The sequence below is a fragment of the Pteronotus mesoamericanus genome, unplaced genomic scaffold (assembly GCF_021234165.1).
Source record: "Pteronotus mesoamericanus isolate MK-2021 breed Mesoamerican mustached bat unplaced genomic scaffold, CSHL_Meso_final contig_61, whole genome shotgun sequence".
Taxonomy (NCBI): Eukaryota; Metazoa; Chordata; class Mammalia; order Chiroptera; family Mormoopidae; genus Pteronotus; species Pteronotus mesoamericanus.
The window spans coordinates 40,349-53,843 of NW_026555217.1; the positions used below are offsets into that span (position 1 = coordinate 40,349).

Below are 13,495 nucleotides of genomic sequence, written 5' to 3' on the forward strand. Positions count from 1 at the left end.
ACCCAGTGACCCAGCAGAGAGCCTCAAAACCTGGGGAATATTGGAAAATCGGAGCACCTGACCTGGAGTTACCAGATGCCCTGACTTGGCCAATATCACTGAGCCCAAAAGCTCTTGCAGAGTTTGGGAGTCTGCAATGTCCTCAGGTTCCCCTGGTTAAAGGTCTCCTCACTTTTTAATACTGTTCTCTCTGGGGATGAGGGGTTAAACATATAAACTTAGAAGGGAGACACATGTGTTCATGCCACAGTGCTGACCTGGAGCCTCTGGAGTCAGGGTCACCCTGCCACCACCTTCACCTCTGTCCACTGAATGGTTTTCACACTCTGACTGGCAGATTCCATGGGAATAAATGTGTGCATATGAAAGCCCCTGGTCTGCCATCAATGATTCCATTATCATAGGAACACCAAATGGGCAGGGTGTGGTCTCCCTTTGTTAAGGACTCCCCAGCCCTGCTCCCTCCTGTGTGATGATCATTAGTATTATCTCAGGGAGAGAGACACATGGCATGCGGGGCTGTGCTCTCAGAGGATGCCACCCCTTAGGACCTCTCACTCGGCAAGGAATTAAAGAACTCTGTGATGTCACAGACAGTGCTGGAACCTGGAACACTTGTTCTCCCTTGATTTTGATGCCAGAGTGTCATCTCTGTGATGATTGGACAAAGGAAAGGACACAGAATTTCATCTTTGACATCCACACACTTACACTTCCCTGAGCTCACTTTCATTGTGTATACATACGGGACAACTTAGGCCTTTCTTGGGAGTCACTAGAGTCCAAATTCCCAAAACCTGAACTGGCCCAAGATTCCCTGACGCTGCCTCCACAAACATCTCTCATTCAGAAAACAAGGAAGCTCCCATTGTGGCCCATGTGCAAATCACAGTAAATAGCAGGGATCCTTCCAAGAGCATCTTCCATGCCGCTTCCTTGCAGTGCATCTGGTCTCATGATACTTTTCCCTGGATTTCCGATGTGTCCCTGGCAGCATCAGTCCTGGTCTCTGTTCTGTGACTGTGAGTGAGGAGGCCAGGGGGATCATCACATTGTCACCTCCTCAGCCCTGTACAACCATCGCACTTCTTAGGGTTTGTGACACACTCAGGAAGTGGGTCATCACACTGAGCCTCTTTCACAGTAATACACATCTGTGTCTGAGGACACCAAAAGATTTACCTGCAGACAGGAGATGGTGACAGGGGTGGCCATGAGGATGGAATCTCATTCTGAGAAGCTGTGACCTCTATGAATTTTGCAATATTTGTGTTGATCCAGCCTATAAATTTCAGGCCCTGTCCTGGGGCCTCTCACACAGCATGACTTGTGGATGTGTCTCAAGAAACCTTGTATGTGACCTTCACTGAGACCCCATAACTCCTCTCCTCAGCCCTAGATGGCACTTGCTGCACCTGGGATTGGACATGAATGGAGCAGAGGCAGGAGTGGGTGGAAATTCCCTTTGACTTCCCCTTGACTTCCCCTGATTTTCTTCTCAACCTAAGAGCAAAGGAGCCTCATACCTGTAGCCACTGCCACCAGCTAGGTAGCTTCCCAACAGTAGCACATGGTGAGGGGCTGTGCCTTCAGGACTCTGTAGGGGAGGGTGTGGTTGAGGGTGATGCTCTCAGGGCACAGAGAGACCCACATTGAACCTAGTCTACCTCTTCTTTGCATAGTCATGAGGAAAAGTACTTCATCCCTGATCATCAGATTCCACCTGTAAAGGTGGAGGACACAGAGCACATAAACAATGGGAGGATAAGGGTTCAAGATTCAATCATTGTTATCTGATATGTGCCCCACTCTAAGCCCCAGAGCTCTGTGCACTCAGAGCTCCTCCCACAGAATAATGAGTCCCACAGAAGTTCCTCATTGAAAATGCCTTCAAGTTACACAGAGATCACATGGGCAGTTCCGGGCTTTAATACCTGTAGGTGTTATGTCTTGGATCAAGACCTCCAGCTACTCAACATCCAGATATAAATGAGCCATTGAAATACTCCCAATGACTGGGCTTTCTGGTCTTATTGAGTTTGGTGAATGCCCAGATAGAGATAGGTATCTAGTGTCAAACACTGCCCAAACATTTTAGATGTTTTGATGAACACAGGAAGACCCAGGCCCTTAGGGGAAATCCCTCTCCAGTTCCCTCTACACCTTCTCCTGAAACAGCTGCCCTGAGATCATAGGTCCTACATTCCACCTGCTGCCTAACACCTTCCCTGCAAGGGAGGGTCCTGTCTGGGCTGACAGGGCATGGATCTCTCCGTGTCTGGATCCCAGAAGTGAAAACTGAGCCCTGATTTCATAATGCTCCCTCAGCGACATCATGGGCTTAGATAAAGAAAGGTAAAGATAATTACACTTAGTAAATGCCAGTGACATTGCAGGAGCCCCGACCCTCGGCACTGTGCAGCTACCAGGGAGCCCCTTTGCTGGAGCTGCCTGATACACAGAGTCACCAACATCCCTGAGTCCAGAAGCTCTAGGTGGCTTTGAGGGGCAATGATGTCCTCAGGTTCTTCAGCTTGCAGTCTCCATATGAGTTTCCCTGCACATGGCCCTCATGCCAATGCACTTCAACTGGTCAGTAAATCACAGAGAAAAACAGACACACACACAGAAACACACAGGCACTCACAAACACTGAAATTTTTCATGGTAATGACCTCATCCCTCCCTTATCTCCAGTTCATAACACAGGGACATGATCCTGACATCCTAACAAATGAGGAGCCTACTGCGATGACAGAAATAGAGCAAACATGACTGATGTGAGGACTAGAGAGTGTACACCCTTGTGGTTTCCTGTTCGACAAGCACCAGGAACTCACAGATGCCATGGTGAGAACGTCCAGTATTTCCTGGGGAGTTCAGACCAAGGGTTCCCTTTCCAGGAATTGTAGCCAATACTGACCTAATTTTTAAGTGGAGGGTCTCTGTGACATAGAGCTTACAGGTCCCTCTTCTCAGAGCGCACTGCCTGAAGCCTCAAGGGAAGTGACACAGTGGACACTGGAGCAGTGTCTCCCCAGGTGCAGAAGCAGGTGCTGATGCAAGAATAGCAGAGGCAGGAAATGGTCTTGGCATGTCAGAGTCTGTGGACATTGACAGTGTAGGTTTCCAAGGCTTCCTCTGGTGTCCTGAACACCCCCTGCAGCCCAGTCTCTGTTTCCTGCAGGCAGGTTTGTGTCTGGGCTCTTGCTGTCTCTCACTCATTGTGCCTCTTGCACAATAATAGACAGCTGTGTCCTCAGTGCTCACGGAGCTCAGCTGCAGAGAGAACTGGTTCTTGGACGTGTCTCTGGAGATGGAGGCTCGGCTCTTGAAGGACGGGCTGTAGTAATTGCTTCCACTATAATATATGCCACCGATCCACTCCAGCCCCTTCCCTGGAGGCTGGCGGATCCAGCTCACGTAGTAATCAGTAGTGATGGAGTAACCAAAGACAGTGCATGTGAGGGAGAGTGTCTGCGAGGGTTTCAGTAGTCCTGGGCCCAACTCCTGCAGCTGAATCTGGGTCCAGACACCTGGAAACAAAATACATCAGCCCCTGTCAGTCACATGCAGTTGCAATTATCCAATACACCCGTGTCTGATTTCTACCACACTCACCCTGGGGGTCTGTCAGCAGGCACAGGAGGAGACTCATCAGCCTCATCTTCCACACACAGGTCTGCCTTCCCTAGAGACTCAGCCCTGTGTGAGTAGACAGCTGTGAGCCACCACAGACTAAGGGTGAATTTATCCTGTAGCTGAGGCAGAAATTTGCATGTGGCAGACTCTATTCTCATAAGTTATGAGAGACTGAGACCCCTGTTCTTCTGTGTCCTGAGTACATTTCTTCTCTTGGACTCAATGGCATATTTCAGATATAAGATAAGTGCAGAGTTATGTGTCAACTTTGAAACATGTCAATGCACAACCATTCTTTCAATGTTTAACAGTTAAAGCTGGACTGGATGAGGGATCACAAAATTTATTGTCAAAGATCTTTGAAGGGGATATTAAAACAGATTTACATTCACCCAAACATCTGTCCAAGTGCAAAGAAACATGAGGTACACACAATATTTCCAGATGTGATAATCATAATTTCATATGGAATGGGATTTGATGAACTTTTTAATGTAAAAATATTGCAAAGTACAGAAGTCTTTCTGTTGCCCTACCTGAAGCCCCTCTGTCTGCAGGTTTCAGAGCAAATGCAGCCTCTGTCTCAGTCCAGCACCAGGGAATGGGCTACACAGGTTTGAACCTGCATCCCAGAGTCCAACTCAGATCCTGCAGCTGACACAGGTGTTACACACGCTGTGTCCTTTCTTTCGTGTCAGTTCCCCCAAGCAGTGCATCCCTTCTCAAAAGTGAACCTCTCAGGAGGCCTACCAGGCTCCCGGACAACATGGGGCCCTGAAACCCTGCAATCCCCTCCAAAGACACACAGGCACTGACTCTGAGCCAGCAGGTGTCCTGAGATATGTGAGGAGGACAGGACCTGCTTCCTGTTCATAGAGGGTAAGTTTGGACGCTGCCATCCCCATGTTCACCCTGGAGCCTGGGGTTGGGACCCAGAAATTTTTGTCCTGGGAAGGGGACTGGGGGCTCATGATGGACCAAGTTGTCAGGTGGACGGACACCGAAGTGCAAGCCAGCTGTACCTTCTATTACATCACTTAAGTGAAATGAAACGCATGACAGGACTCAACAGCCTGGTAAATGCTTAAAACAAGGTTTGCTTTCCCAAGTATTGTACATCGTTCATGCACAGAAACCTTACACTTTAATGCCTGTCATCTAATAGTGCACAGAAAGGCCTGGGGCACATCTGACAGACTGAGGGCATCTAAGGTCCCACTGAGAGATTTCCTCAGGCGATAAATGTCTCGGGAGATTCCCTCTTTGTCAACAGGATCAGTGAAAGTGATGGGTTCAGCCACTTGAGACTGAAGTATCACCTGTGATGGAGATGGCTTCACTGTCTTACAGGGGTTAGAGGACCTATCAGCAATGCTGGGACCCACCCATTTTGACAAGCATAAAAAACAAGGGGATGGATGCCAAGGGAGAGAAGCTGTGCGAACACCTCCTCCAGCGAGCACTACTTCTGTGCCCAACTGTACACCTGTGTTCTGTAACCCACTCCTGCCCCCTCCTGAAACATGAAGGACTGAGCCCCTTTATGGTGCTCTGGCCCAGACCATGTGGCCTCTCCTGCCCCAGGGTACCTTGAGATAGGACATGACTTCACCCCTCACCTTTCCTTGCAATGCTGCCCAGAGATGCATTTCAGGTGCACACCTGGTTGTCTATAGGTTCCAATTTTCCAGGAGCTTTAGAGACTGAGACCTGGATAAGTGAACCTTTTGAAGGTCTTGTCATTTTTCTCACTCCTGTGACAGGTTAGCTGCTTAGAGGATGCTGCAAATTGAAAATTGATAGGGGAAAAAGTATCTCCTGAGAAGGGCAGGTCCATTCTGTGAAGCCCTGTGTGTGGTGAGTGTCATGGACAGTCGTGCTTCCCCACACTCATTGTGGTGACTCTGTAAGTCAGAGAGAGCTGGGCCCTAATGACATGCCACTCACATCACATCTCCCTCAAAGAGGCCCTGGGTCCTTGTCATGTCTTCACCCTCTCAGGATGTGAACCACCCACTGTGCTGGATCCCATGCCTCCACCTCACACAATGCTCTCAGCCCAAGGACCCCTGTAGCCCAGAGTCCTGGACTAGGCTCCCCTACTTTCCAGGATTCATTTTTCTAGAGACACACACAGAACAGTTACACTTATTCTGATAGTTTTGCTCCAAACAGTCAACAGGCTAATCTATTTTAAGTGTACACAGTGATGTTAAGTGCATTCAGAAATTGTGCAACCTGTCAACTTCCAAGTCCAGAATTTTTCACCCTCCCACACTGACTCAGTGCCCTTTAAATAACAGCTCCAGATCTCCATCCCGCCAGCCGAGTGACCCTTTCTGCACTCCACCTCCACGCACTTGACCCTCTGTCTCTCACAGATGTGGAAGCACTCAGCCACTGTGATACTGAGAGTGGCCTCTTCCCTAGGCATTCTGTCTCCAAGGCTCATCTGTGTTCTTGCATCTGCCCATGTTCTCTTCTTTTGAAGAGGGATCATTTTTTTTTTTTAATTCAAATAGAGCACATCTTACTATTGAGTTTCCAATAGTTGCTTTGAAACTAGAAATTTTGCTATTTTCCTGATCAGAGAGGAGGGGCTACAGCACAGGGGAGGCAGGCAACAAACTCAGGTGAAAGGAGTCAACAGGTGATCACCTTCAGGTCACACCTTCAGGTCACACCTGCAACAGCCTGGGCTTCCTAAGACAGGGGCACACATCCTGCACTGTGGTTCTGAGGAAATCAGAGATGGTCACAGAAAGGAGGTTGAGTGGAAATCATGGAGGAGGGTGACATGAGGGTCATGAAGGAGCCCCGATGTTAGTTCCAGTCCAAGGACTCAGGTCTGAGACCCTGGAGGAGCCTGTGTTCTGTGGGAGCTGGAGGCAGGACCAAAGCTGATGTGAATGTTCCAGTTCCAAAGCCCCCAGGCAGGTGGATCACATTGGTCCCCTGGAGGCCAGTGATGGTGAGGCAGGGCTTCATACATTAGGAAGGACAACATGCCTCACCCAGTTCACTCACAAAATAGGTAGAATACCCTCACAGAGCCCTGGCTGGTATGCCTCAGTGGACTCAGGACCAGCCTGCTAAAGAAAGGGTCATCGGTTTGATTTCCCCATCAGGCCACATGCCTGGGTTGTGGGCTATGTCCCTAGTACTTGGCATTCAAGAGACAATTGCTCATTGCTCAATGTCCAACAATGTGACAGAGAGGAAAGTGACTCACTGCCCCCAAACCAGACAGGCAACCTGATGGGGCAGATGGGGTGGGGTGATCATTTTCAGGTGGGGTGGTCTGTGCTGTGTGAGGAAGAGGGTGTGACTCAGGACATGGATTCAGAACTGCCAGCTCAGCGCTGCACTGGAGTGTGGGGGGTCATCCTCAGTCAGGGCTCAGTGAGAATGTCTGACATGTGTAGTTTGTCAGCCGGGAAGAGCAGACTGAACAATGGAAGGGGGCAATCAGGACCCAGCGGAGAAAGCAACCATATCTGCAAAGCCAGCTCATTCCTATTTTTCACAGCAGAGAGTATAAGGGATTCAAAACATACGAGGAAGCAGAGATGGCCTCAGAGGCCAAAAGGAGGGGAAGAAATCAATGACCCCAATGGGAAGTCCTCCCACAAACCCTCCAGGAACCAGTTTCTGAGCTGGATGTCACCCTTTAGTTGCATTGGTCCCCCTGTGTCTGGAACACCTCCTGGGTCCTGATCACCATTTAGTAACACAGATATCCCAGGTAACAGCTTTGAAAATTCTAACGTGACATTGGTTCACGTGATCTACCTTGTGGTCACTGAGTGCTTAGTTCTGTGCCAAGTTAAAACTTATGTAGGTTCTGATAGGCAAATTTGGGAAAACTTGCATGCTATCTCATTTATGACAGAATTGGTCATGTTCTCCCAGAGAAGGAGAGCCAGAAAATGCATATCCATCCTTATATTTATAAGGAATTGATGCTTACATTATGTTCAGTGAGACATCCCAAAATCCCATGAGCTAAGGTTGCAGGGAGCAGACCCAGGAGAGCTGCTGCCATAAATCAGCCTGGTCTGGAGGCTGCGCACCAGGGTGCCCGTGGCAGTAGAAGACCCCTGTCCCAGCCACAGCAAGCAGAACACAGGCGGGAAGGGTTTAATTTTGCTTTATTCAGTCTTTGTTTCAACAGTCCCTCACTGCAGTGGACGGTGTCCACCTGCATTGGGGAAATAATCAGCCTTTCTGAGCCACCAAGTCAAAAGAAACTTCCCCTGTAAACAGACTATGGACAAACCCAAGATTATATTTCAGAAAGCAGTCTGGGCAACTTGTGATTCAGGCAAACCCGCAAAACAAACAAAAAAAACACAAACAAACAAAAACAACCATCACAACACAGTTATTAATGAAACACGTTTCTTATTCTCAGGTCACATGTGCCTGCTAATGCAGTTAGGTAGAGGAGAGGCATCCACTTTAGACTCTGCATGGTGAGGGCTTTCTTAAGTATCTCCATGTTGAATGTCAAATAGAGAAGAAGATCCTGGATCAAGGATGAAGCAAAACCTACAAGTGTCCTCTTTCTCCAGAATCTATGGGACCTGGGGGTCACCAGGTGTCCTGAGCACCCGCGGCAGCTCAGCCCTCTTGTCTTGGTGGGAATACTTGAGTCAGGGCTCATGCTGTCTTCCCCACTGCATTTCTCACACAGTAATGCACGTCTGTGTCCTCCGCTCTCAGGCTCTTCAGTTGCAGGCACAGCCCGTTTGCAGTGTTGTCTGTAGAGATAGTGAATCAGTTCACCAACATGCATGAGATATCCCTGAAGAAATCCCAGACAATGAACATTTCTTTAGATGGACTCTACTACCTTGCTCAGGAGCAGCTGCGCATCACCATGTACTTCAGAATCTCCCCAATACATTAACCACCATAGCCAATGAAATGGACACCTCACCTGCTAGTATTAAGAAATCTCTCGACTCTCTAGCTAAAGTTGTCTTAGGTAGTCAATTTGCCTTAGACTGCTTACGCACAGACCCATCAGGAGTTTACCTGACCTTCAACCCCTATGGGGTTCTTACAATGGCACCTTAGCTCAGATGGAAACCATCATCTCCAAGATCACACTCTGTCTACCTGGGAAAAAAGAACATTGGATCACAGCACCCCTATGTTTGAGATTGGTTCATGAGTCTATTTTCATGGATACCACAAGGACTCAGGTCCAAAGAGGATACATTTTAATTTATGTTTAAGCACTCCTCTCTTTATAAAGTTTGTTTTTATTGTTTCAAAGAGTTCTATGACTTGTTTTTCTAATGAGAGTAAAGCAGTATATGCTTTGTAATGGCCTGTATAGTATACATCTACTTTTAACTCAAAAGATATTTCTTTCCAACAGGCTCCAGTTTTCCTTCCTTCAGAAGCTTCCAAGGACATCAATAGCTCCATAGATATGGAAGAAGAATCGAAGTGGGGAATTTTATCATGGAATGAAAATTTTACGCTGCTATTACTTTCTGTGCAATAAAAGTATTAGGATGTACTAACCACATTATGAAAACTCATATATCGATAGTTTTTGCAAGCATATAGCAAGTGCTACCAGTTCCAGTCACACTGTATAATAAACAACCTTGTCCACAGATGTGGGTGACAAAGATGGCACAATGGAAAAATTAACTGGGCACCAAACAGTTCTAGAATGATGACAGTGAAGGTCTATGTTGGGGCAAGCAAGGTACTGCCTGCAGATTTCCAGCCTCAGCCCATGATCTCTTTGTGCTTTTTGTCACTCTCACTTCCTATGATAAGCATAACTGCAGTGAGAGATGTTAATGGGCTTGAGATGAGAATATTTCAACTTCCTGGAGACTGGTACATGAATAGAATGGTTCTCCCTTATATCAGCTCTCAACTCTCAAATATTGGCTTTGGAAGTGTCAGGTGACCTAGCCTGCATTTGATTACATTTCATGGTGCCTTCTGATAAGGACCCTCTTCCTAGATCACATCTGGCAATTCCAGCTCAGTCCCCACATGGAGGAAGTATGAGCAAACTCTCTGGGCTCATTGAGGAAGGGAGTAAACCTTCCTCACTTTTTAATACTTTTACCTTTGGGGTTGAGGAATTTAACATATAAACTTGGGGGGTATGTATTCATACAACAGTGCTTACCTAGAGGCTCTGGAGTAAGGGTTCTCTTGCCACCATCTTGACTTCTGTCCACTGAACAGTTTTCACACTCCAACTGGCAGATTGTACAGAAATAAATTCATGCATATGGCAGCCCGTGGTCTATATTAAATGATTATACTGTTATAGGGCCATTGACTGGGGAGTATGTGGTCTCCCATTGTCAAGGACATCTCAGTCCTTCTCCCTCCTATGTGATGACCATTAGTACTAGCTCAGGAATAGGGGCGTGTGAATATGCGGTCTCAGGTGAGGAGACTCCTTAGTTTGTCACCCTGAATGAGGAAGGAAATACTGTTGTGATGTTGGAGACTGTGCTGGAACCTGGAACACCAGGCAGCCGTTGACTTTGTTGCCAGAATGCTATCTCTGTGATGATAGGCTAGAGACAAGTACATATAGTATCATCCTTGACTTTAATGTACATACATTTCCCCAAACATGCAGTTGTATTGTTCAGAAATAGGGATGTCATAGGCTCTCATGGGCAGTCACTGCAGTCCATTTCCCAAAACCTGACTCCAGCCAAGATTTCCAGGTGATGCCTCCATGAACATACCTCATTCAGAGGACAAGGAGGCCCCCAATGTGCCCCTTGCACAAGTCACAATAAAAAGCAGGGGTACTTCTGGGGGCAAGTTCCCTGCCTCTTCTATACTGTGCATCTTGTCTCCTGCAACATTTCCCCAGATCTTTCATGTGTCCATGGCAGCATTAGTCTCTGTCTCAGTTGTTTGACTGTGTGTGAGGTAGTCAGGAGGCCCATCACCCCACCATCTCCTCAGTCCAGTCCAACCATGCAACTTCTTATAAATTGTTACACACTCAGAATGAGGGTCATCACATTGAAGCATAATAAAAGGCATTCTCATAGGACATCAGACCATTAATCTTCAGATACACCACGGTGACAGGGCTGATCATTAAGATAAAATGTTGTTCAGAGACACCCTACACTATGTGGGGTGAACAGTGTTTGTGTTGGTACAGCCTATATATTTCAGGCTGTTTCTTGGGGCCTGTTGCACAGCATGACTAGTGGATGTGTATCCAGAAGCCTTGCAGGAGACCTTCCCTGAGCCCCCAGGTTTCCTTATCTCAACTCCAGGCTGCACTGACAGCACCTGGGAGTGGAGACAAGTGGAGAGAAGGCAGGTATGGGTGGAAATTCCTCATGAGTGCCTGCGGTGCCCTCCTCAACCCTTACCTGTAGCAAAGGAGCCCCTTACCTGTAGCCAATGCCACGTGGTAGAGAGCTATACAGCTCTAGTCCATTGTGAGAGGCTGTGCCCTCAGGACTTATATAGGGAAGGGCGTGGCTGTGAGTGATGCTCTCAGGGCACTTACAGACTCATAATTAAAGTAGTCTACCTCTTCTCATTTGTATTGTCATGATTAAAATTACTTGACATCTGAAAACTAACTCCATCAGGGGGAATGTAGAGGACTCAGGGACTATGATCAATGGAAGGCTAAGGGTTGAAGTGTGAATCGGTGTTATCTCATGAGCCCCTGCCAGTCCTTTCAGCTCTGTGCAGGGAAAGCTCCTCTCAAAGAAAAACGAGCCCTCACAGTGCAACGCATCTATGAGAATGCATTGTGAATGGCAGAACGACAACCAGGACCAATTTTTGCTTCAATAAATTTAGGTTTTATTTCCTGGGTCACGGTCTACAGCTCCTTAACATTCAGGAAAAAAAAAAAAAAGAAGAAGAAGAAGAAGAAGCTGCAGAAATATGCCCAATGACTCTGGTTCTCTTCTCTTATTTAGTTAGGTAACTGCTATGACAGTTACATATTTAGAGTTGCATCATGTCCAACCCTTATTTTAGATGTTTTCAAGAAAAGATGAAGATTCAGACCCTCAGAGGAAATACCACCCCGGGTCCCTCACCACCTGCTCCTGAATCACCTTCCCTGAGATCATGGGTCCTACATGCAACGTGCTGCCCAATACCTGCCCTGCAAGGGAGGGTCTTTCTGGACTGACAGGGTATGGACTTCTCAGTGTCTGTTGTCCAGAAGTAAAAGCTGAACCCTGATTTCAGGATGCTCCCTCAGGGACACCATGTGTTTAGACATTTCAGGATAAAGAGAATTGTCCTCAGTAAACCCCAGTGACTCTGCAGGGAGCATCGACCCTGGACACTGTGCAGCCATTAGGAAGCCCGTTCTCCAGAGCTGCCAGATCACTGACTAACTGACATCACTGAGACCACAGGTCTCATGATTGGTTTGGGGACACTGACATCCTGAGTTTCATCTACTTATGGATCCCATGTGAGTATGCCTGCATATAGCCCTCATTCCAATGCATTTCTACTGCTCAATAAATCACACACACACACACACACACACACACACACACACACACACACACACACACACACACATGCACTGAAAATTAACATGGTAATGATCCCAGATCCCCTTCTCATTTGTTCCTAGCATATGGGCAGGGTCTCGACTCTCATTTACAAAATTTAGGGACCTACTTTGATGACAGAAGATGACAGAACAAAAGCAAACATGATTGATGTGAAGACTGGTCACTGCCCACCATTGTGTTGTCTGATTGTCCAGCATCCGGAACCTGCAGAGGTCATGGTAAGCAGGGGCTGGATTGTCCTGGGGAGGTTCACACCCAGGGTGGCCTTTTCCATACTGTAGCCAATACTGAACAGATATTTTGGTAGAGGGTCTGCCTAACCAACAGTGTATAAGACTGCATTCTCAGAGTGCACAGCATGAAGCCTTCAGGATAGTAATGTGGTAGACACTGGAACAGTGTCTTCCCAGGAGCAGAAGCAGGTGCTGATGCAGGAATATGGATCCAGAAAATTGGTCCTGGATATCAGAGTCTGTGTAGAAGTAGCTGTGTAGTGTTCCACAGCTTCCTCTGCTGCCCTGATCACCCCCTGTAGCCCAGCCTCCCTGTTTCCTGCAGGGAGGTTTGTGTCTGGGCTTTTGCTGACTTCCCCTCAGTGTGTCTCTTGCGCAGTAATACACAGTTCGGTCCTCGGTGCTCATGGAGCTCAACTGCAGGGAGAACTGGTTTTTGGACGTGTCTCTGGAGATGGAGGTGTGACTCTTGAAGGACGGGCTGTAGTAAGTGCTTCCACCACTATTTATGCACCCGATCCACTCCAGTCCCTTGCCTTGGGCCTGGATGATCCAGGTCCAGCAGTAACCACTAGTGATGGAGTAACCAGAGACAGTGCAGGTGAGGGATAGGGTCTGCGAAGGTTTCACCAGTCCTGGGTCAGACTCCTGCAGCTGCACCTGGGACCAGCAACCTGGGAACACAGGTCACAAGTCCCTTTAGTCACATGCATTCACCATCATCACATTGATCCCTGTCTGAAATCTGAGACACTCACCGTGAGGGGCTGTCAGCAGGCACAGGAGGACACCCAGCAGTCTCATCTTCTACACATAGGTTTTCCTTTCCCAGAGACTCAGTCCTGTTTGAGGAGAGAACTGTGAGCCCACACAGCCCAGAGAATTACTTAACCTGGAGCCAAGACAGAAATTTGCATGTTGTGGACCCTATTCTCATAATGGGTGAAGACTGGAGCCACTGTCTTTCTGTGCCCTGAGCACATTTCTTCTTTTGAACTAGATGGCATAGTTCAAGTATGGGAGAGTAGTTGGGTTGTGGGTCCACTT

The 13,495-nt window shown here is 47.7% G+C and overlaps 2 gene segments (V, D, J or C); both read right to left on the minus strand.

The window, feature by feature from the left end:
• Window positions 1–1,712: 1,712 nt before the first annotated feature.
• Window positions 1,713–3,690, minus strand: LOC129076569 (immunoglobulin heavy variable 4-38-2-like). The segment is given in 3 exon segments: window positions 1,713–1,723; window positions 3,222–3,536; window positions 3,622–3,690. Coding segments are annotated over 3 exon segments (372 nt in total).
• Window positions 3,691–12,559: 8,869 nt separating this feature from the next.
• Window positions 12,560–13,252, minus strand: LOC129076570 (immunoglobulin heavy variable 4-38-2-like). The segment is given in 2 exon segments: window positions 12,560–13,122; window positions 13,207–13,252. Coding segments are annotated over 2 exon segments (609 nt in total).
• Window positions 13,253–13,495: the final 243 nt, after the last annotated feature.